A 26,046-nucleotide genomic window follows, 5' to 3' on the forward strand; every position below is an offset into this window, starting at 1 on the left:
GCTCTGCTGTTCCATCATGGCTGATTTATCATTCCTCTCCACTCCATTCCCCTGCTTTCTCCTCTTAACCTTTGACTCCCTGACTAACCAAGAACCTATCAACCTCTGATTTAAATATACTTAATGACTTAGCCTCCACAATTGTCCATGACAATGAATTCCACAGATTCATCACCTGCTGGCTAAAGAAATTCCTTCCAATCTCTGTTTTAAATGGACGTCCTTCTGTTCTGAGGCTGTGCCCTCTGGTCTCAGTCTTACCCACTACAGAAAACATCCTCTCCACATCCACTCTGTCTAGGCCTTTCGATATTTGATAGATCTCCCCTCATTCTTCTAAATTCCAGCAACTACAGGTCCAGAGCATTCAAACGGTCCTGATGCGTTAACCCTGTCGTTCCCAGAATTATTCTTGTGAACATCCTCTGGATCCTCTCTAGTGCCAGCACATATTTTCTTAGATAAGAGGCCCAAAACTACTCACAATACTCCAAGTGTGGTCTGATCAATGCCTTATAAAGCCTCAACATCACATCCTTGCTCTTATACTCTAGTCCTCTTGAAATAAAAGCTAACATTGCACTTGCTTACCTTACCACCAACTCAATCTGCAAGTTAACTTTTAGGAAATTCTGTACCAACACTCTCAAGTCCCTTTGCACCTCTGGTTTTTGAATTTTCTTGCCATTTAGAAAATAGTCTATGCCTTTATTCCTTCTATCAAAGTGCATGACCATACACTTACTTACACTGCATTTCGTCTCCCAATCTGTCCGTCTTTCTGCAGACTCCTTACTTCCTTAACACCACATGCCCTCCGCTTACCTTTGTATCCTTGGAAAACTTGGCCACAAAGTCATCAATTCCATCATCCAAATCATTGATATATAACCTGAAAAGAAGCAGTCCCAATACCACCTCCACCCCCTACCCCCCCGCCGTTGTGGAACACCACTTGTCACTGGCAGCCAACCAGACTAGGCCCCCTTTATTCCTTTTTTCTGGCTCTTTGCCTCCTGCCAATCAGCCAATCTTCTATCTGTGATAGTAATTTTCCTGTAATATCATGGGCTCTTCTCTTGTTAAGTAGCCTCATGTGTGGCACCTTGTTAAAGGCCTTCTGCAAATCTAAATAAACAACATCCACATACTCTCCTTTGTCTATCCTGCCTGTTATTTCCCCAAAGAATTCCAACAGGTTTGTCAGGCAAGATTTCCCCTTAAGGGAACAATGCTGACTTCGGCCTAATTTATCACCCGCTTCCAAGTACCCTGAAACCTCATCCTTAATAAAGGACTTCAACAGCTTCCACTAACAGACCGATAATTTCCTTTCTTCTGCCTCCCTCCCTTCTTAAAGAATGGAGTGACATTAGCAATTTTCCAGCCCTCTGGAACCATTGCAGAATCTAGCAATTCTTGAAAGATCATTACTCCTCCTGTTGGTCTTTAAAAGGAACAACAGTATGTTGGTTGTCTGTTGTATCCAACGTTGACAGCGAAACCTGTGCTGGAGATTTTTCAAAAGTGAAAAAACCATTGCACTGGGACAATTCTACTCTTTCAACCTCGGAACGTCTGGGTCCAGTAGTATGAGTTATCACCACAAACTGGGGTCTTCCACGGTCACACTGGATAACCATGACTTCTTCTGTGCTTATCATGCACTTCACTCTCCATGCACATGTTTCACTGTCATCACCTTCTTGGCTGTTGGATCTCACTATTGATCTCCTCTGCCCTGTCCATTGGAGCTGACTTTACTTGAAATGTCCCTATTTGACTGGGGTATGATACCTGCCGGCTATCCTCACCTGATTTAGCCCACCTGTCAAAGCGGTGTACTGGGGTGTGGCTGTTGTCGCATGCAATAGCTACTTGGAGCCACAGTTGAGAGGTGAGTGTCCAATGGGACCAAATGTGAGTGAACTACCCAAGAATTGACACGACTAGCCCTTTCACTGGAGCTGCTACCCCTCTCTGGATACCCATACACAGCAGCATACACCAGGTTCCTCCATCAATAATTATTAAGAGCTAATACACAATTTTTTAGCACTGTAATCACATTTGTAGAACTCTAATTAGTTCTGTATTTTATTGAAATACATAATTTATTACTCTTTTAAATGGTAGTTTGTCTTTTTTTTATACCTTTTTAATTACTTCCATGAAACTTCAACTAATCAGGGCAGCTGCTTAATTGGGCCAAAATGTACTGGTCCCGATCTGCTCCAATTAACTGGAATCTAATGTAGATCATTTTTCAAGATTCCTCAGAATTTATCGCTATTTCCCCATTATGTAAATCGCTACCTATAACCAATTTAGATCATGTTGATTTTAGATTGAACTTCAGACCAACTGAATAATCTACAGCTAGTGTGGTTAATATTCAAAGGGACTGCTTTGATCCCTTCTGATTTGATCCAAGTATGAAACTGCTAAGCCATTACTGAGGTGATCTCTATTTTAATTTACAACAAGCGTTATCTCAAGATTTGGCCTTTTTCACTATTGTGACACATTGGTCATAAGCAAGGACATGGTTTGGAGTTGGTAAAATGTGAGCAGGATAGTTTTTTGAAGCAATACATAGAGGTACCAACTAGAAAAGGGGCAGTGTTGGATCTCCTGTTAGGGAATGAGACAGGGCAGATGACGGAGGTATTTGTTGGGGAGCACTTCGGGTCCAGTGATCACAATACAATTAGTTTCAGTGTAATAATGGAGAAGGATAGGACTGGACCTAGGATTGAGATTTTTGATTGGAGAAAGGCTAACTTTGAGGAGATGCAAAAGGATTTAGAAGGAGTGGATTGGGAAAATTTGTTTTATGGGAAGGATGTAACAGAGAAATGGAGGTCATTTAAAGGTGAAATTTTGAGGGTTCAGAATCTTTATGTTCCTGTTAAGTTGAAAGGAAAGGTTAAAAGTTTGAGAGAGCCATGGTTTTCAAGAGATATTAGAAACTTGGTTCAGAAAAAGAGAGGGATCTTCAATAAATATAGGCAGCTTGGAGTTAATGAGGTACTCGAGGAATATAAAGAATGTAAAAAGAATGTTAAGAAAGAAATTAGAAAAGCTAAAAGAAGATACGGGGCTGCTTTGGCAAATAAGTTGAAAATAAATCCAAAGGGTTTCTACAGTTATGTTAGTGGCAAAAGGATAGTGAGGGATAAAATTGGTCTGTTGGAGAATAAGAGTGGACGGCTATGTGCGGAGCCAAAAGAGATGGGGGAGATTTTGGACAATTTCTTTTCTTCGGTATTCACTAAGGAGAAGGATATTAAATTGTGTAAGGTAAAGGAAACAAGTAGGGTAGTTATGGAAAGTATGACAATTAAAGAAGACGAAGTACTGGCACTTTTAAGGAATATAAAAGTGGATAAGTCTCAGGGTCCGGACAAGATATTCCCTAGGACTTTGAGGGAAGTTAGTGTAGAAATAGCAGGGGCTCTGACAGAAATATTTCAAATGTCATTAGAAACGGAATGGTGCCAGAGGATTGGCATATTGCTCATGTGGTTCCATTGTTTAAAAAGGGTTCTAAGAGTAAACCTGGCAATTATTGGCCTGTGAGTTTGATGTCAGTAGTGGGTAAATTGATGGGAAGTATTCTTAGAGATGGTATATATAATTTTCTGGATAGACAGGGTCTGATTAGGAACAGTCAACATGGATTTGTGTGTGGAAGGTCATGTTTGACAAATCTTATTGAATTTTTTGATGAGGTTACTAAGAAAGTTGACGAGGGTAAAATGGTGGATGTTGTCTATGTGGACTTCAGTAAGGCCCTTGACAAGGTTTCACACGGAAGGTTAGTTAGGAAGGTTCAATTGTTAGGCATTAATATGGAAGTATTAAAATGATTCAGCAGTGGCTAGATGGGATACATCAGAGAGTAGTGGTGGATAACTGTGTGTCAGATTGGAGGACGGCGTGTAGCGGTGTGCCTCAGGTTTGTTGCCTGGGTTTCATCTCCTAAGTTACAGAGAAAGGTTGAACAAGTTAGGTCTTTATTCTTTGGAGCGTAGAAGGTTGAGGGGGGACTTGATAGAGGTGTTTAAAATTATGAGGGGGATTGATAGAGTTGACATGGATAGGCTTTTTCCATTGAGAGTGGGGAAAATTCAAACAAGAGGATATGGATTGCGAATTAGAGGACGAAAGTTTAGGGGTAACATGAGGGGGAACTTCTTTACTCAGAGAGTGGTAGCTATGTGGAATGAGCTTCCAGCAGAAGTAGTTGAAGCAGGTTCTTTGTTGTCGTTTAAAGTTAAATTGGATAGATATATGGACAGGAAAGGAATGGAGGGTTATGGGCTGAGTGCAGGTCGGTGGGACTAGGACAGGGTAAGAGTTCAGCACGGACTAGAAGGGCCAAGATGGCCTGTTTCCGTGCTGTAATTGTTATATGGTTATTAAAGAGGGATTATTCGTCTATCTTTGACTTTTAGTGGCATTTGCTTGTACTGATTCACCCAAGAAATTCTGTGGATCTTCAAAGACCAGAAATTCAAATACTGTGCTGGAACATTTTGAAATATGATATTCTGAAAATACCGTTCATTACTTGATTCCCACAAGTAATGTGATGTAATACAGATGCATGCAGCTGAGATACTTGACATCGTGCACTCATTGGTACCCATCCACCACCTTAAACAACCACTCCTCCACCATTGACACACAATTGTTGCTTCATTTAGAATGAATAGAAGAAACTTCTGCTAGAGCATTAAACAAGTCTTTAACCTTTACATTGGAAACACAATGGCAGACTGAACAAGGGACTACTATAATCTCTGAGTTCCCCTACGATGACTTGGAGGTATGTCACTAATCCTCCATCGCTGAGTCAAGAACTGACTGCAGTCCTTCAAAAAGGAGGGTTGCTTTACCTGGAAGTGGGCATTAAATGATATTGATGTGTTGTGAATTTAAAAGATGTACAAAATAAACTGCACCGCAACCAGGATATAATAAATAAACTGAGTGTGTATGATGGAGGTGATGTCATAAGATTGTCATTGCATATTGATGAAGTAGTATAACAACACATTACTATCAAATGAGAAATGGTAAGCAATGACTTCTATTCTAACAGACTAGTTTCACTATGTTTTAGGAGCAGCTATAGTCCCCGGAGGCATGGCGATTGCTCCAGATGATTTAAGGTACAACTGAATAACCACAGCCAATTGATTGAAAGTAAATGCTCCAAATGAACTTTGGTAATCAGCTGCAATAAGGTTGGTCACATAAAGGCATGATGTGTTTGGAACTTTTACTAATATCTCATGTAATATTTTTGGATTAAAGTAGTCTTCAAGGACAGCTGCAATAGCTCCTGGCATAAATATGGTGTACTGGCTTAAGATCTAGAATCTTCCATGGCAATGTTCTTGATATTATATCTCTGCAATATTGTAAAGAATAGCTTTTGGTATTCAGTTCAGCAATCCTCACCTACCTTACTCACTTCATGATGTCCTTGGACAGCACAAAATCCAGCAGTAACATATGAGTTTGGTCTGCTGTCTGCCAAGGATGTTTACTGTATTGCCAAAAGGCAGAAATTAGTTTTGCAGATCATTGTTACTACTCTAAAAACACCACATTCTCATTGTGGACAAAACATCTGTTATAACTTGCCCTACCTTGAAAGTATATCCGGCTTTGATTCGATTCTGGACAGTCTCATGGTCAGCCTGTTGGCCAGATATAATAGCATACCTGAAATGAAAAGAATCACATCATATGTACTGAAAAGCTATCCAAACAAGACCTTGATAAAGGATTATAACATGCACATTTGCAGAGGTTGGTAAGTAAGATCAAACAAGTTTTGCCTATTTTTATAGTGAACCTGGACTTCAAATTTGACTTAGGATATGAGGCAGCCATTTGATCCATTAGAGCTCGCCGCTCCAGTATCCTGAATCCTCTACAACACGATCTATAATTTTACACAACATAGGTCTAACTTTCTTAGAATTATAATATCAACTTTCAATTTTAGCTGTTGAAATATTAGTGAGTTATAAAAACATATGAAGTAATATTTTAGAATTATTTCTCATTATCAAGATGGATGTCATCCAGCTTTCTGACATTTTTTATTCTGTGTCTCGTGAGGTATGCCATTATGTTCTCTTTCTAGATTAGAAACTTTAATGTTTTCTCATTTTGCTCTTAGCTTGTTGCCCCATCGAGAAGCATTTTTGCATTCCTTTGCACAATCAATAAAACTTCCATTGTTTATTTTGCAGTGAGCTGATTGGAATCAGTACAATATAATTAGAACCACCATAGCTAAAAACATTCTTTCACCTATATTTCAGAGAGTATAAAGTGACTTCTGAAATATACTGCAGTGCCGCTTGTTTTGCCACCTACTCTCTCATAATCTCTGTATTTTCACATCTGTGTAATATTTTGGGAATGAAAGGAATAACAAACTCTCAGGCATGGACTTAACCTGTCAGCCTTTGCAACATTTGACAAGTTGATTTTCCAGAACTTTCCCAGTTAGAAACCTGACACAAGTTCACACAGCCTGGGAGCAATAGAAAACAAGCTTGGAAATATATCTTCAGGAAAAGGAGCAAAGTTTACTCTTCAAAAAAGAAATTGGCAATGTATTTGGTTTCTTAAAGTTCAAACCATTACATGTTGTCTGAGTAAATATAATCCACAGATCTAGAGGGGGGATATTGAACAGCTATTTATTCATGTTAAGAACATAAGCTATATGGATTTGTTTTAGGAGCTAAGCTGCAGGCATATTTTACCAAAACCAACATATCAAGCTTTGCTTAACACAAGAAACAGAATCACTCATTATTTTGTAAAGTGATAAAAGTGAAATAGTTAATAGTCAAAGTTACATTTGCAACAACTTATTATGAGAACAGACATTAACCAAAAATTTTAATTATGCCAAAGTACAAATGAGGCTGATCACTGCAAACTGGCTGAAGCAAAAGCTAACTTCACAAGATCTCACATTTATTTCCAGATATTTGGGAGGTACCAAATTACTTTTAAAATTGATAATCAGGTGATCATCAATACTGTTTTCATAAAGATATGATTACTTAAAGTTATGCATAATAGGATGATAACTAATTGGGTTAATGATGAAAACTATAGAAGCTCTGCTAAATTCCTTGTAATACAATATACCATTAGTGTGATGTTGTGCGACCAATATGCAATCAGACGTTAAGGAAAGTTATAATCTGAGTAGAAAATTATTTTGCCACTACCTGGTCCAAATTCTTCAAGCATCTTATCAAAAATGTAAACAACAGGAATTCTGCAGATGTTGGAAATTCAAGCAACATACATCAAAGTTGCTGGTGAACGCAGCAGGCCAAGTAGCATCTATAGGAAGAGGCGCAGTCGACGTTTCAGGCCGAGACCCTTCGTCAGGACTAACTGAAGGAAGAGTGAGTAAGGGATTTGAAAGCTGGAGGGGGAGAGGGAGATGCAAAATGATAGGAGAAGACAGGAGGGGGAGGGATAGAGCCGAGAGCTGGACAGGTGATAGGCAAAAGGGGATACGAGAGGATCATGGGACAGGAGGTCTGGGAAGAAAGACGGGGGGGGGAGTGACCCAGAGGATGGGCAAGAGGTATATTCAGAGGGACAGAGGGAGAAAAAGGAGAGTGAGAGAAAGAATGTGTGCATAAAAATGAGTAACAGATGGGGTACGAGGGGGAGGTGGGGCCTTAGCGGAAGTTAGAGAAGTCAATGTTCATGCCATCAGGTTGGAGGCTACCCAGACGGAATATAAGGTGTTGTTCCTCCAACCTGAGTGTGGCTTCATCTTTACAGTAGAGGAGGCCGTGGATAGACATGTCAGAATGGGAATGGGATGTGGAATTAAAATGTGTGGCCACTGGGAGATCCTGCTTTCTCTGGCGGACAGAGCGTAGATGTTCAGCAAAGCGGTCTCCCAGTCTGCGTCGGGTCTCACCAATATATAAAAGGCCACATTGGGAGCACCGGACACAGTATATCACCCCAGTCGACTCACAGGTGAAGTGATGCCTCACCTGGAAGGACTGTCTGGGGCCCTGAGTGGTGGTAAGGGAGGAAGTGTAAGGGCATGTGTAGCACTTGTTCCGCTTACATGGATAAGTGCCAGGAGGGAGATCAGTGGGGAGGGATGGGGGGGACGAATGGACAAGGGAGTTGTGTAGGGAGCGATCCCTGCGGAATGCAGAGGGGGGCGGGGGGAGAGAAAGATGTGCTTAGTGATGGGATCCCGTTGGAGTTGGCGGAAGTTACGGAGAATAATATGTTGGACCCGGAGGCTGGTGGGGTGGTAGGTGAGGACCAGGGGAACCCTATTCCTAGTGGGGTGGTGGGAGGATGGAGTGAGAGCAGATGTACGTGAAATGGGGTGATGCGTTTAAGAGCAGAGTTGATAGTGGAGGAAGGGAAGCCCCTTTCTTTAAAAAATGAAGACATCTCCCTCGTCCTAGAATGAAAAGCCTCATCCTGAGAGCAGATGCGGCGGAGACGGAGGAATTGCGAGAAGGGGATGGCGTTTTTGCAAGAGACAGGGTGAGAAGAGGAATAGTCCAGATAGCTGTGAGAGTCAGTAGGCTTATAGTAGACATCAGTGGATAAGCTGTCTCCAGAGACAGAGACAGAAAGATCTAGAAAGGGGAGGGAGGTGTCGGAAATGGACCAGGTAAACCTGAGGGCAGGGTGAAAGTTGGAGGCAAAGTTAATAAAGTCAACGAGTTCTGCATGCGTGCAGGAAGCAGCGCCAATGCAGTCGTCGATGTAGCGAAGGAAAAGTGGGGGACAGATACCAGAATAGGCACGGAACATAGATTGTTCCACAAACCCAACAAAAAGGCAGGCATAGCTAGGACCCATACGGGTGCCTATAGCTACACCTTTAGTTTGGAGGAAATGGGAGGAGCAAAAGGAGAAATTATTAAGAGTAAGGACTAATTCCGCTAGATGGAGCAGAGTGGTGGTAGAGGGGAACTGATTAGGTCTGGAATCCAAAAAGAAGCGTAGAGCTTTGAGACCTTCCTGATGGGGGATGGAAGTATATAAGGACTGGACATCCATGGTGAAAATAAAGCGGTGGGGGCCAGGGAACTTAAAATCATCGAAAAGTTTAAGAGCGTGAGAAGTGTCACGAACATAGGTCGGAAGGGATTGAACAAGGGGTGATAAAACAGTGTCGAGGTATGCAGAAACGAGTTCGGTGGGGCAGGAGCAAGCTGAGACAATAGGTCGGCCGGGACAGGCAGGTTTGTGGATCTTGGGTAGGAGGTAGAAACGGGAAGTGCGGCGTGTGGGAACTATAAGGTTGGTAGCAGTGGATGGGAGATCCCCTGAGCGGATAAAGTCGGTGATAGTGTGGGAGACAATGGCCTGGTGCTCCTTAGTGGGGTCACGATCGAGGGGTAAATAAATCAATAAATCAAAAATGTATTGCTTTTTGACATTCAGCCTAATGTATGATATTTTTTGAACACTGCAAACTACATAGACATTTCAAAATGATCTGATAAAGTTTTACGGCATCTAAAAATAAAAGTAAGAATAGACTACAGAAATTTGAGTGTTTTATTAACGTTTGTAGCTTAATTATTAATGTGCAATTTTCAGAAATAGCCGTTGTAAAATGAAATGACATCCACCAACTGTTTACTCTTAATGCAAACTTGCTTAATACAAATTTGTCCTTGCTCTGCTTATTTCCAAAATTTTCAATGCAGATATTACATAAAGATAAAGACTAGCTTTATTTATCACATGCACATTGAAACATAGAGTGAAATGTGTTGTTTGCATCAATGGCTGATAAAGTCCAAAGATGTGTTGGGGGCAGCCCACAACTATTGCTATGCTTCCGGCACCAACATAGCTTTCCCCATGTGTTCGGCTTACTCCTCATGTGTTCGTGGGGAAACTATACAAACTCCTTACAGGCAGTGACTGGAATTTAATCACAGTTAATGGGGCTCTAAAATGTCACTATAGCTGCTACATTACCATGCACCCCGCACTATTATTTATCCATTTTTAATCTGATAATAGATAACATCAGTACAAAACCTTCTGGTAATTCCACTGGTATCAGGAGATAAACTATGTTTGCTTATATGGATATTAAAAATGTTCTAAATGGAATGTCAGAGCTCTGTATGTAATCGCTACAATCTAAAACAATAAACAGAACATTTCCACCTGGAGGAACCCATGTGGGAGGGATAATGATGTTCACTAGCTATGAAATAAAGGTCACAAACTTTAAACATAGAAAAAACAACTACAGAATAAGTAAGATGAATGGTAGAAGTTATCAAAATAATTAAATTCTGTTTTCTAATATCAGAACATAAGAATTGCTGGAGGAATTCAGCCATAAGATAACGCAAAATTATTTATTAGTGTATTTATTAGCATATTCTCAGTTCATACAGATTACTGTGACACAACATTCTGCCAAGTGCTTTCCAATAAAGTAAACCAATGTTTAATATTTAAGTCACCTGTTAACAACATTTTGGAATCTAAAAATATTTTGAATTTAAATAGCCATTTACAAAATTCAGCCCTCTTCAATTCCATTTAAAATTTATCTACACTTTTCTTGTAAGTAATGTTGGATGAATGAATAAGAGCATTGAGGTCTATGCTTAACAAGATACATTCTCTGAGGATACTATCCCTGGTAGATGAAGTTCAGAGGTTGGAAGGAAAATCACAGGATAAGGGACTGGAATTGCAAATAATTGTTTTCAATTTACTTTAGCATCCATTTTTTGCATTTGCCAGTGTGATTTTTATTAAATTAATTCTGATCAGGCTTATAATTCCAACTGCCTCAACCATATATCCAGATGGGCTTCCCTTGCTTTGGCTTCCCTCATCAAGAGAAATATTTTTTTGTTTACGATATTGTTTTTACATTGAATTCATTAATACCATATCATTTTATTTATTCAAATATGGTAAATGATGACTTCAATTTTAGTTTGATCATTTCACAATGATACTACTAAACATATCTTGGCATTTCAAGATGCATTGTTTTTCATTTTCAATATTTCAAGAACACATGTTAGTAACAGGTAAGCCATTTTGCTTTACCATAATAGAAAGAGCAGATCAGTTCGGACATTAAATACCCAAGCTTTCCTTCAAACTCATCATGTGAGAAAACATACCGGAGATTCACCAGTCTTAACAATTTCATCAGCATATTCTAACTGTTGATTTTGTTGTACATAGAAAATAATTTTAAAGAAAGGTAACACACATAAAAGTTGCTGGTGAACGCAGCAGGCCAAACAGCATCTCTAGGAAGAGGTGCAGTCGACGTTTCAGGCTGAGACCCTTCGTCAGGACTAACTGAAGGAAGAGTGAGTAAGGGATTTGAAAGTTGGAGGGGGAGGGGGAGATCCAAAATGATAGGAGAAGACAGGAGGGGGAGGGATGGAGCCAAGAGCTGGACAGGTGATAGGCAAAAGGGATACGAGAGGATCATGGGACAGGAGGTCAGGGAAGAAAGACAAGGGGCGGGGGGGGGGACCCAGAGGATGGGCAAGGGGTATATTCAGAGGGACAGAGGGAGAAAAAGGAGAGTGAGAGAAAGAATGTGTGTATAAAAATAAGTAACAGATGAGGTACGAGGGGGAGGTGGGGCATTAGCGGAAGTTAGAGAAGTCGATGTTCATGCCATCAGGTTGGAGGCTACCCAGACGGAATATAAGGTGTTGTTCCTCCAACCTGAGTGTGGCTTCATCTTTACAGTAGAGGAGGCCGTGGATAGACATGTCAGAATGGGAATGGGATGTGGAATTAAAATGTGTGGCCACTGGGAGATCCTGCTTTCTCTGGTGGACAGAGCGTAGGTGTTCAGCAAAGCGTCCTCCTAGTCTGCATCGGGTCTTGCCAATATATAAAAGGCCACATCGGGAGCACCGGATGCAGTATATCACCCCAGCTGACTCACAGGTGAAGTGTTGCCTCACCTGGAAGGACTGTTTGGGGCCCTGAATGGTGGTAAGGGAGGCAGTGTAAGGGCATGTGTAGCACTTGTTCCGCTTACACGGATTAAGTGCCAGGAGGGAGATCAGTGGGGAGGGATGGGGGGGGATGAATGGACAAGGGAGTCGCGTAGGGACTCCAACCTGATGGCATGAACATTGACTTCTCTAACTTCCGCTAATGCCCCACCTCCCCCTCAGACCCCATCTGTTACTTATTTTTATACACACATTCTTTCTCTCACTTTCCTTTTTCTCCCTCTGTCCCTCTCGCTATACCCCTTGCCCATCCTCTGGGTTTTCCCCCCCTCCCCCTTTTCTTTCTCCCTGGGCCTCCTGTCCCATGATCCTCTCATATCCCTTTTGCCAATCAACTGTCCAGCTCTTGGCTCCATCCCTCCCCCTCCTGTCTTCTCCTATCATTTTGGATCTCCTCCTCCCCCTCCAACTTTCAAATCCCTTACTAGCTCTTCCTTCAGTTAGTCCTGACGAAGGGTCTCGGCCTGAAACGTCGACTGCACCTCTTCCTAGAGATGCTGCCTGGCCTGCTGCGTTCACCAGTAACTTTTATGTGTGTTGCTTGAATTTCCAGCATCTGCAGAATTCCTGTTGTTTGCATTTTTAAAGAAAGGTATTTGGTTATTGACATGAAGCACAACATTTGTTAATTAAACACCAGATTCACAGTCATAATGTTCTGTATTTACTTATTAAAAGCAGTGACTCTTCACAGAAGGCTCCCATGGAGTCACAGAGCATATTCCAGAGCATATTTGATTCCAGACTCTATATCTTAAAGTCATCATTAGCTAGTACATCAGTTCAGTAGTTACTAAAGCCCTTAACGGCATTAAGAGCAATATAAAATCTTTTGCCAAACTCTGTTTTACTTTCATTTTCCATAAATATTAACTTTGCCCTAGACCCTAACTCCATCTCTAGCGTCACAATTGGCCCATCGTCCAGACTCCATTTATACTGTGGACTACCAGTTCATTCTCCATACAGATGAGTTAGACAGATGCTGAACTATGACCATTTGAATTTGGATGGGGGATTATCAAAGTTTCACTGTAAACTCATTTATTAGAAGTACACAACATAAAAAGATCTGCTAACATATGACTTGCATATTGCAATGTTTAGGAGCTACAGTATAGTAAGATATTACTCAAATATTTAATGGATTATTTCACCGCTATATGAGTACAATCTGTCTTGATATTAATGAGTAGAAATGGCATCATGGCAGTTCTGGTAATCACATTAGAGTAAGATTAGCTTGTATTCCATAACTTATCCACATACTTAGAACAATTTACAGCTGGGCAATTTACCTGTCTACTTTTATGTCTTTAGAACGCAGAAGAAACTAGAACACCTGGAGGAATGTGTGGTGACATTTGTGGGCTGCCCCCAACACATGTTTCAATGTACATGTGATAAATAAATCTGAAACCCATATTAACACAGAGAGAAGGTGGACACAGACAGCACTGGGTCAGATTCAAACCTGGGCTACTGGAGCTATGAAGCAGCAGCTCTACCAGCCGTGCTACTATTCCACAATCCCAAGAAAAGCCTAATTTTTATGATTAGTTCAATCCGTCAGTAGATTACAACAGACGACAAGGGCAATTCGAAGGGCTTAATGCACTCATGGAACCTTTAAACTTGTTTGTAAATAGAACACAGATTGTAGAGAGATGTCTTTGATTCAACCCATAGAACCAATAGCACAGAAGTATTAATGCTGTAGCTGCTCTTCTGAATGTTAATCACCAGTAGCTTTTCTACCTAACATGGATTTATGTTGGGCTTGAGAAGTGCAAAAATTTCATTAGCACTATTCTTAAATACTGCATACCATTAAGAACTAATCTGCTTAGCTATTTGGATCAACATTAATGGAAATTAGTTTTGGAAAATAAAATTCAAAGCTGTCCCGAAATATCAAAAATCCCATCCACTCCAACAGATGCGGCTTAATTTGTTGAGTTTCTTCAGTAGATTGTTACTGAAGCTGTTACTTGGATGAAAACTCTACAACCCGATTCTCTAATTTTGGCCTACTGTCTTGCATATTGATATAAACCAGACACAACAACAATATTGAATTAATCTTGTTGGGAAACCTCATGAAGTATAATAGTGCCAATAAAATCAGACATATGGTCATTAATAAAATAAGTAACCATAGAAATGGACTGGAATTTAGTCATGACCCTGAGAGCCTGGCCAGGGAAAAGGTTGCTAAGTGATTTTTTTTCCTGAGTCCATAAAATGTCTTAGCATTTCAAATAAAACTTCTTTATGCACACCGGTGAATCCCTCCAACGAATCTCCTTGTGCATTTTGAGGGCATCTAACATCATCTCCTATTAACATCAAAAGAATCTGTAACTGTGAATTCCTTTTGAATGGGAACCATAACTTATAGCTATAAATGATCAACTGCAAGACAGTTCCATGGATCATGATGCTCAGTTGGAAACAAAGTGAATCTGAGGAAGTCATCCATGTTAGTGTGAAAACTGCAGCATCTTTCATTTTCTGTTGGACTCTGGTTAAAGCTTAGCTTCAAGAGCAAATCAGAATTAACAAATTCTCATTATGTATATTTTTAAACAAATGTGCATCCACATTCAAAGATACATCTTATGATAGAAAATTGGTTAGTAATTTGAGACACAGCACACATGAATAAAAAGATATCAAATATAGATGGAAGACTAAATATATGGATATATGTAAAGGATATGTAAAGGACATGCACTGTATATATAAATATACCACATAAGTTTGTGTAGAATTAACTCCACAAAGACAGATATAGAGTGCCAAACAAGCTTTCAAAATAGTGACAAGTTACAAGGATAGAACAGAAAATAAATAAACACTGTTAAACCAGTTAGTATGAATAACATATACATACTTTGTCAATAAATTTACTTTGAACTTAAACAACTGGAGCACAACTCATGGTATTTATCATTTAAAAGGTAGAGCTAAAACCCTAAACAACTGAAAGCATTTAATTACACTTTGGCATCATGTCAGTTGTAATCTTCCTACTCTGGTACATTTTGTTCTACAACTGGTCATCTATTCCCTTCTCCTGAAACTGAAATTTCCTTTGCATTCCTTTGAAAAGACAAAGAAATTGGAAAAGGTATGAAGGAGCTGGGGAGGGAGTTTTACCATGACTTCCTTTGCAATAGAGTTAATTGGGGGGGGATATTGGGGGTAGGAAAGGAGGCAGGAGCCACTCTGTCTGTTAGATTATAAAGCTGGGACCTACAGTACCATATACTTTACCGAACTCTGAGGCTTGCACTTTGGCTGACTTCCTTCATACTGGTTCTGATCACATTTTATTATACCCCCGACTGCCCAAGTCCAAGAAATATTGCTCTCCATAGTCTTGCACCTCTAATAGGGTAGTGACACTCTCTTCCAAGGTAAACATCATGCTTCTTTTATTCAACAACTTGTGTTTCTTTGTGATACAGGAGCTGCCAGAATAGATCGCCAACAATCACAAAGGGGGAAGATAAGGCTTTTAAAAAATGCACTTGCTTTGCATGAAAATGAGATTGATTTTCATTAACCTTCAGTAACCAGGTAATTACCCTATGAAAATGAATCAGTATTTTAAAATAATTCTTTAATACGTCACAAAAATCTTGAAGTGTAATAATAACTATTATATACAGTAGGTGCAACTATCAACCATCTTGTACACAATAGGATGATATTGATGATATATAATAAGATGATATTGATGATATTGTACACAATAAGATGATATAGCACTGATATTTCTTGACGAGACTAGATGAGAATGAAATGCTTGCCAGTAATGCTAATAATGCATACAGAAGAACAGATAATAACAATGTCATATTTCCTAAGTGGTAGAAATGCAGCATATTTATATTTTATAGAAATGAATCTGAGTACAGAAGATCATTTGGTTCATTCAGCTTGTGCTACATTTTTGGAAGGAGTGCCTCCCATATAACCCCCCACCTTAAATTCCTCCATATATCTGTCTAGTAGTCTCTTAAACTTCACTAGTGTATCTGCCTCCACCACTGACTCAGGCAGTGCATTCCACACACCAACCACTCTCTGAGTAAAAAACCTTCCTCTAATATCCCCCTTGAACTTCCCACCCCTTACCTTAAAGCCATGTCCTCTTGTATTGAGCAGTGTTGCCCTGGGGAAGAGGCGCTGGCTATCCACTCTATCTATTCCTCTTATTATCTTGTACACTTGTATCATGTCTCCTCTCATCCTCCTTCTCTCCAAAGAGTAAAGCCCTAGCTCTCTTAATCTCTGATCATAATCCATACTCTCTAAACCAGGCAGCATCCTGGTAAATCTCCTCTGTACCCTTTCCAATGCTTCCACATCCTTCCTATAGTGAGGCGACCAGAACTGGACACAGTACTCCAAGTGTGACCTAACCAGAGTTTTATAGAGCTGCATCATGGGGGCAGGGGGGCAGATAGGAGATTTTGTGGGGGAGATCGGGAGTCTCGGATGGTATGTTGCCTCCCTGGTGCCGGGGTCCGGGACATCTCAGATCGGGTGCAGGTTATTCTCGAGAGGGAGGGCAAGAATCCAGATGTTGTGGTCCATGTAGGGACCAACGACGTGGATAGGAAGAGTGAGGGGGTCCTGCGTAGTGAGTTCAGGGAGTTAGGTGCGAAGCTGAAGGGCAGGACCTCCAGGGTAACAATCTCAGGATTGCTACCTGTGCCACGTGCAAGTGAGGCGAGGAACAGAAGGATTATACAGATCAATACGTGGCTGAGAGGATGGTGCAGGAGGGAGAGCTTCAGGTTTTTAGATAATTGGGCTTTGTTCCAGGGAAGGTGGGATCTGTTCCGACGGGACGGTTTACACCTGAAATGGAGGGGTACTAACATTCTTGCAGGAAAGTTTGCTAGTGCTGCTTGGGGGGGTTTAAACTAAATTTGCAGGGGGCAGGGATCCAGAATGTGAGAGAGGATAGCGAGATGAAGTATAAAGGACAGGTGGGAACTACACGGTTCCGGAATATTAAGTGTGAAGTAGAGAAAGGTGAGGCGGAACGAGTGATAAGGAGGATACATGTGCAGAGGGATGGTCTGATGGAGCATGGAGTTAAATGTGCAGAAAGAGTAAGTAAATTTAAGAAGGACAACAAAATTCAAGGGGCGTATAGCCTGGTGAGAGTTCGGGGAGCTGGGTTATGCACAATATGCAGCGGTTTAAACAGAGACAGGAGAAATGGGTTAAAAATTCTATATCTGAATGCACGAAGTGTCAGAAATAAGGTGGATGAGCTTGAAGCTCAGGTGCGAATGGGTAACTATGACGTTGTTGGGATAACGGAGACATGGCTGCAGGGGGATCAGACCTGGGAATTGAATGTACAAGGGTATACGTGCTATCGAAGGGACAGAAAGGTGGGCAGAGGGGGTGGGGTGGCCCTGTTGCTGAGGAATGAGATTCAGTCCCTTGCAAGGGGGGACATAGAATCAGGAGAAGTAGAGTTAGTATGGATAGAATTGAGGAACAATAAGGGCAAAAAGACCCTAATAGGTGTTATCTACAGGCCCCCAAACAGTAGCATGGATATTGGGTGCAAGTTGAATAGGGAGTTAACAATGGCATGTGGCAAAGGAAATGTCGCAGTAGTTATGGGGGATTTCAACATGCAGGTGAACTGGGAAAATCAGGTTGGTACTGGACCCCAGGATAGGGAGTTTGTAGAGTGCCTACGGGATGCATTTTTGGAGCAGCTTGTACGAGAGCCGACCAGGGATAAGGCTATTCTGGATTTAGTGTTGTGCAATGAACAGGATTTGATAAGTGATCTTGAAGTAAAGGAGCCATTAGGAGGTAGTGACCATAATATGATAAGTTTTTATCTGCAAGTTGAGAGGGATTAGGGCAGATCAGAAGTGTCAGTATTGCAGTTGAACAAAGGAGACTATGGAGCCATGAGGGAGGAGCTGGCCAAAGTTGACTGGTCGGATATCCTAGCAGAAAAGACAGTGGAACAGCAATGGCAGGTATTCTTGGGAATAATGCACAAGGTGCAAAATCAGTTCATCCCCTGGAGAAGGATTCAAAGGGGGGAAAGTGGCCACAGTGATTGACAAAGGAAGTCAGAGATAGCATAGCATTAAGAAAGAAGTATAACAGAGCTAAGGTGAGTGGGAAGACGGATGATTGGGAAATTTTTAAGGAGCAACAGAACTTAACTAAAAAGGCAATACGGGGAGAAAAAATGAGGTATGAACGCAAGCTAGCTAGGAATATAAAGAAGGATAGCAAAAGTTTTTTTTAGGTATGTGAAGAGAAGAAAGATAGTTAAGAACAATGTTGGGCCTTTGAAGAATGAATTGGGAGAAATTGTTATGGGAAACAGAGAAATGGCAGATGAATTTAATAAGTACTTTGGATCTGTCTTCACTAGGGAAGACACAAGCAATCTCCCAGATGTATGGATGGGTCAAGGACATAGGGTAACAGAGGAACTGAAACAGATTGACATTAGGAAGGAAACGGTGATGAGTAGACTGATGGGACTGAAGGCTAACAAATCCCCAGGTCCAGATGGTCTGCATCCTAGGGTACTAAAGGAGGTGGCTCTGGAAATTGCGGATGCATTGGTGATCATTTTCCAATGTTCCTTAGATTCAGGATCAGTTCCTGAGGATTGGCGAATGGCTAATATTATCCCACTTTTTAAGAAAGGAGGGAGGGAAAAAACAGAGAACTATCGCCCTGTTAGCCAAACATCAGTAGTGGGGAAGATGCTAGAGTCCATTATTAAAGATGAAATAGCTGCATATCTTGATAGCAGTGATAGGATTGGGCCCAGCCAGCATGGATTTACCAAGGGCAAATCATGCTTGACTAATCTATTGGAGTTTTTCCAGGATGTAACCAGGAAGATAGACGCGGGAGATCCAGTGGATGTGGTGTACCTTGACTTTCAGAAGGCATTTGATAAGGTACCACATAGGAGATTGGTGGGTAAAATCAGAGCTCATGGCATTGGGGGAAGGATATTGACATGGATAGAACACTGGTTGGCAGATAGAAAGCAAAGGGTGGGAGTGAATGGGTGTTTCTTGGAATGGCAGGTGGTGACTAGTGGGGTGCCACAGGGCTCGGTATTGGGACCACAGTTGTTTACGATTTACGTCAATGATTTAGAGGAAGGCATTGTGAATAACATCAGCAAGTTTGCTGATGATACTAAGCTGGGTGGCAGTGTGACATGTGATGAGGATGTTAGGAGAATTCAAGGTGACTTGGATAGGCTGGGTGAGTGGGCAGAAACTTGGCAGATGGCGTTTAATGTGAATAAATGTGAGGTTATTCACCTTGGAAGCAAGAACAGGAAGGCAGATTATTATCTGAACGGTGTGGAGTTAGGTAAGGGTGAAATACAAAGAGATCTAGGAGTACTTGTTCATCAGTCTCTGAGGGTGAATGAGCAAGTGCAGCAGGCAGTGAAGAAGGCTAATGGAATGTTGGCCTTTATTACAAAGGGAATTGAGTACAAGAGCAAGGAAATCCTTTTGCATTTGTACAGGGCCCTGGCGAGACCACACCTGGAGTATTGTGTGCAGTTTTGGTCTCCAGGATTAAGGAAGGACATCCTGGCAGTGGAGGAGGTGCAGCATAGGTTCACTAGGTTAATTCCTGGGTTGTCCGGACTGTCTTATGCAAAGAGGTTAGAGAGACTGGGCTTGTACACGCTGGAATTAAGGAGATTGAGGGGGGATCTGATTGAGACATATAAGATTATTAAGGGATTGGACAAGATAGAGGCAGGAAATATGTTCCAGATGCTGGGAGAGGGCATGGTTTAAGAATAAGGGGTAGGTCATTTAGGACAGAGTTGAGGAGGAACTTCTTCTCCCAGAGAGTTGTGGAGGTGTGGAACGTGCTACCTCAGAAGGCAGTGGAGGCCAATTCTCTGGATGCTTTCAAGAAGGAGCTAGATAGGTATCTTATGGATAGGGGAATCAAGGGTTATGGGGACAAGGCAGGAACCGAGTATTGATAGTAGATGATCAGCCATGATCTCAGAATGGCGGTGCAGGCTTGAAGGGCCAAATAGTCTACTTCTGCACCTATTGTTTACTGTCTATCATTACATCGCGGATCTTAAACTCTATCCCTCGACTTATGAAAGCTAACACCCCATAAGCTTTCTTAACTACCCTATCTTCCTGTGAGGCAACTTTCAGGGATCTGTGGACATGTACCCCCAGATCCCTCTGCTCCTCCACACTACCAAGTATCCTGCCATTTACTTTGTACTCTGCTTTGGAGTTTGTCCTTCCAAAGTGTACCACCTCACACTTCTCCGAGTTGAACTCCATCTGCCACTTCTCAGCCCACTTCTGCATCCTATCAATATCTCGCTGCAATCATCAACAATCCTCTACACTATCTACAACACCGCCAACCTTTGTGTCATCTGCAAACTTGCGAACCCACCCTTCTATCCCCACATCTGGGTCGTCAATAAAAATCACGAAAAGTAGAGGTCCCAGAACAGATCCTTGTGGGACACTACTAGCCACAACCCTCCAATCTGAATGTACTCCCTCCACCACGACCCTCTGCTTTCTGCAGGCAAGCCAATTCTGAATCCACCTGGCCAAACTTCCCTGGATCCCATGTCTTTTGACTTTCTGAATAAGCCTACCATGTGGAACCTTGTCAAATGCCTTACTAAAATCCATATAGATCACATCCACTGCACTACTCTCATCTATATGCCTGGTCACCTCCTCAAAGAACTCTATCAGGCTTGTTAGACACGATCTGCCCTTCACAAAGCCATGCTGACTGTCCCTGATCAGACCATGATTCTCTAAATGCACAGAGATCCTATCTCTAAGAATCTTTTCCAACAGCTTTCCCACCACAGACGTAAGGCTCACTGGTCTATAATTACCCGGACTATCCCTATTAACATTTTTGAACAAGGGGACAACATTCGCCTCCCTCCAATCCTCCGGTACCATTCCCGTGGACAAAGAGGACATAAAGATCCTAGCCAGAGGCTCAGCAATCTCTTCTCTTGCCTCGTGGAGCAGCCTGGGGAATATTCCGTCAGGTCCCGGGGACTTATCTGTCTTAATGTATTTTAACAACTCCAACACCTCCTCTCCCTTAGTATCAACATGCTCCAGAACATCAACCTCACTCATATTGTCCTCACCGTCATCAAGTTCCCTCTCATTGGTGAATACTGAAGAGAAGTATTCATTGAGAACCTTGCTCACTTCCACAGCCTCCAGGCACATCTTCCCACCTTTATCTCTAATCGGTCCTACCTTCACTCCTGTCATCCTTTTTTTCTTCACATAATTGAAGAATGCCTTGGGATTTTCCTTTACCCTACTCGCCAAGGCCTTCTCATGCTTCTTTCTTGCTCTTCTCAGCCCTTTCTTAAGCTCCTTTCTTGCTTCCCTATATTCCTCAATAGACCCATCTGATCCCTGCTTCCTAGACCTCATGTATGCTGCCTTCTTCCACCTGACTAGATTTTCCACCTCACTTGTCACCCATGGTTCCTTCACCCTACCATTCTTTATCTTCCTCACTGGGACAAATTTATCCCTAACATCCTGCAAGAGATCTCTAAACATCGACCACACGTCCATAGTACATTTCCCTGCAAAAACATCATCCCAATTCACACCCGCAAGTTCTAGCCTTATAGCCTCATAATTTGCCCTTCCCCAGTTAAAAATTTTCCTGTTCTCTCTGATTCTATCCTTTTCCATGATAATGCTAAAGGCCAGGGAGCAGTGGTCACTGTCCCCCAGATGCTCACCCACTGAGAGATCTGTGACCTGACCCGGTTCATTACCTAGTACTAGATCTAGTATGGCATTCCCCCTGGTCGGCCTGTCCACATACTGTGACAGGAATCTGTCCTGGACACACTTAACAAACTCTGCCCCATCTAAACCCTTGGAACTAACCAAATGCCAATCAATCTTAGGGAAGTTAAAGTCACCCATGATAACAACCCTGTTATTTTTGCACCCTTCCAAAATCTGCCTCCCAAAATCTGCTCCTCTGTATCTCTGCTGCTACCAGGGGGCGTATAGAATACCCCCAATAGAGTAACTGCTCCCTTCCTGTTCCTGACTTCCACCCATACTGACTCAAAAGAGGATCCTGCTACATTACCCACCCTTTCTGTAGCTGTAATAGTATCCCTGACCAGTAATGCCACCCCCCTCCCCTTTTTCCGCTCTCTCTATCCCTTTTAAAGCACTGAAATCCAGGAATGTTGAGAATCCTTTCCTGCCCTGGTGCCAGCCAAGTCTCTGTAATGGCCACTACATCATAATTCCATGTATGTATCCAAGCTCTCAGTTCATCACCTTTGTTCCTGATGCTTCTTGCATTGACCTACACACATTTCAGCCCTTCTACCTTACTGTCTTTACACCGTTTATTCTGCTTCTGTTTCCTCAAAGCTTCTCTATATGTTAGATCTGGCTTTACTCCATTCACTTCTTTCACTGCTCTATCGCTCTGGGTCCCATCCCCCTCGCAAATTAGTTTAAACCCTCCTGAACCATTCCAGCGAACCTACCTGCAAGGATATTGCTCCCCCTCGAGTTCAGGTGCAACCCATCCAATCTGTACAGGTCTCACCTTCCCCAGAAGAGATCCCGATGATCCAAAAATCCAAAACCATGCTCCCTGCACCAACTCCTCAGCCACGCATTCAACTGCCATCTCCTCCAATTCTTACCATCACTGTCACGTAGCACTGGCAGCAATCCTGAGAACGCCACCCTTGAGGTCCTGTTCTTCAACCTTCTGCCTAGTTCCCGAACTCACACTTCAGGACCTCATCCCTCTTCCTGCCTATGTCGTTGGTACCAACATGTATCCCGACGTCTGGTTGCTTTCCTTCTCGTACCAGGATGTCGTGCACCCGGTCAGAGACACCCCGGACCCTGGCACCCGGGAGGCAACAAACCATGCGGGTGTCCTTCTCATGTCCACAAAATTTCCTGTCTGCTCCCCTGACTATAGAGTCTCCAATGACAACAGCTCTCCTCTTCTCCATCCCATGCTTCTGCACCACAGGGTCAGACTCAGTGCTGGAGGCCCTGCCACCGTGGCTCACACCCCTGGTTAGTCATCTCCACCAACAGTATTCAGGACGGTAAACTTATTATTCAGGGGAATGGCTACAGGGATGCTCTGCACTACCTGTCTGCTCACCTTCGCTTTCCCCCCTCTGACTGTCACCCAACGACCTGCTTCCGACAGCTTAGGTGTGACTACCTCCCTGTAGCTCTCATCTATGACTGCCTCATTCTCCCTTATGAGTCGAAGGTCATCCAGGTGCTGCTCCACATTCCTTACACGGGCTTCCAGATCGCCCAGCCGTATGCACTTCTGGCAGATGTGACTCTGCGGGAGAGGGGCGTTCCTCCAAGACTGCCACATCTCACATGGGAGGCACATCACCGTCTCAGGAGACATTGTAAAGACTAACTGCGAGCAAGCTTGCCCTCTGCCCCTTCTTGTCAAAGCCTCTCGAAAAATGTAAAAATGTTTGAAACAAATGATAGTGACATGTGACATTTAAGAACAATTTTAACTACAGTAGTGTTAAGCAAGGCAAGTTCAGGTATATAGGAATGTGGATAGTCAATGTACATGTAAATAGCACGCAATTATAATGTGAAATAATCTCAAAAAATAATTTGTAAAGTTGGATATTGCTTCTTATGGTCACTTAAGATCTCGTACTCCAATAATTCTAGGTATAGCTTTTAAAAACAGCTACAGTTAAAAAAGTAAAGGCAAGCAGTGTCACAGTACTTTAACTGACCAAAGAAGTGACTTTGACTGCCAAAAGGGAATGTGTGCTTATTTACTAGCAGACATTATAAAACTGTTTGTTAAAAGGTACCCAGTAAATAAAAATAATAATCTCCTGTCTCTCAGAGGAATACAGGTAAGTTTCTGTATCAATCTCATTCATTAGAGGTGGTTAAATTGAGTCTAGGAGTTCAGGCTCTCTCTTATTCATGGAATAACTGTGGAATGTCGGAATGCATCATTGATAGGAGAAGTTCTATCAAGTAAACTTAATGAGATGCAGCTCATTTGATTTTTCTGGTGTAGCCTGAGGAAGGAATGCTAGTCAGGAGCCCGGGAGAACTTTATTCCATGTCCCGAGTTCAGTTAAACAAGTTGGGTTTAGCATTTCATCAACCATCTGGTATATTACTAATATACCAGCTTTAAAGAAATTGACTGAACCTCTTAGCAGAATAGGCTCATTCAGTGAGGTGCCTAAGGAAACATCTTTTTTGTTGGACAAAATCAGCATTATTTACTATTACAGTTATTGCCTTGTGCTATTTACTCTTCCTTAATTTCTGCCTTTGTGATATCCCCATCACTTTTGTCTTGGTCACTTCACTCAATACTAACAGATGTGTTAACATAAGGCAAAAATGCTCAGAACTTTTCTTTGGTCTGAATAATACTGTATTTTTTTGTTTCATTATTTGGCACCTTGTATTAGCTTCGAGGGGAAATGGCTAAGCTTCCAGCAACATTGCTGTCTAACGTGGGCAATATATGTGCAATACCAGAATGAGACCCATTCTTTCACAAGGCCTCACTCAGCTAGGAGCCTCCTGCTGCTTAGTGGTGCAGCTTCATTAGTAAAGTCTCAGCAGAGCCTGGATCACTGAAAGAGGTCACCACCTGTGAGGGGCCGCCTCACCATCCAGCAGAGGGTCAGAAGATTAGCAGCTCAATGAATATCTTATGACTTGAAATAAAAATAAACACCAGCAGCATAGACAATTTAGCTCCTTACAGAAGCTGCTAAACTACTGGTACATTGCAGGTCACCGCATTACTTCTTTTCCCATCATTATCCCTCTGATTCTTTTACCAATTAAAATTGTGTTTTCTGGTTACTGACTCTTTCTTCACTGAATACTGTATCTCCTTATTTATTCTAATTTAAAATCCTTTGATCAATACCAGTATGAATATCTGGTTTCTATTTCTTGTAGAATTTTTTGCTTTCTTTCCTCTCAATTGTTCCTTCCAATCCTGATATCATTCTCATCAGCTCTGTTGCAATATTCCCTTAGGCACTGGTACACAATGCATGCCTAGGAGTTACAGGCTGCTAATGAGAATTTCCTTTCTGATCCATCATGGAGCCTCCCACAAGACAGGTATCAGTCCTTTTGCATGAAAACTCCATGACAAAATAAATATCTACAAAGCAATAGCTCTAATGTGAATTCCTGATACAGGGTTTTGACTCTAAATGTGTCAGTACCTTCTCCCTTTTTGACCTGTTGAGCTCCTCCATTATAAAGTTTGACAGCACACTAAATGTTAGAGCAACTAAGCAGGTCAGGCAGCATCTATGGAAAAAAGTACAGTTGATGTTTCAGGCTGAAACCCTTCAGCAGGACTGGAGAAAAATTGCTGAGGAGTAGATTTGAAAGGTGTGGAGAGGGGAGAGAGAAACACCAGGCGGTACGTGAAACTTGGAGGGGGACAGATGAAGCAAAGAGCTGGGAAGTTGATTGGTGAAAGAGACAGAAGGCCATGGAAGAAAGAAGAAAGGTGGAGGAGGAGCACCAGAGGGAGGTGATGGGCGGGCAAAGAGATAACATGAGAGAGGGACAAGGAGATAGGAATTGGTGAAGGCGGGGGGTGGGGGGAATGCTGTGGAGGTGTTACTGGAAGCCTGGAAATTTGAGAAATTGATGTTCATGCCATCAGGTTGGAGGCTACCCAAATGGAATATAAGGTGTTGTTCCTCCAACCTAAGTGTGGCCTTATCCCAACAGTGAAGTGCAGGTGTAGCACTTCTTCTGCTTGCAAGGATAAGTACCAGGAGGGAGATCAGTGGGGAGGGACTAAGCCCTATAGGGAGCGATCCATGCGGAAAGCAGAAGGTGGGGGG

General features: G+C 42.1%; 1 protein-coding gene across 3 annotated transcripts in view; it reads right to left on the reverse strand.

The window, feature by feature from the left end:
* The window catches only part of LOC134360215 (regulator of microtubule dynamics protein 3-like), a 340,314-nt gene that overhangs the window by 93,876 nt on the left and 220,392 nt on the right, over positions 1-26,046 (reverse strand). For all 3 annotated transcript variants that reach the window (XM_063074500.1, XM_063074414.1, XM_063074327.1), the window contains one exon: positions 5,664-5,739. In XM_063074500.1, coding sequence (XP_062930570.1) covers positions 5,664-5,739 — 76 coding nt within the window. The remainder of the gene's footprint in view (positions 1-5,663; positions 5,740-26,046) is intronic.

The sequence above is a fragment of the Mobula hypostoma genome, chromosome 1 (genome assembly GCF_963921235.1).
Source record: "Mobula hypostoma chromosome 1, sMobHyp1.1, whole genome shotgun sequence".
Lineage (NCBI taxonomy): Eukaryota > Metazoa > Chordata > Chondrichthyes > Myliobatiformes > Myliobatidae > Mobula > Mobula hypostoma.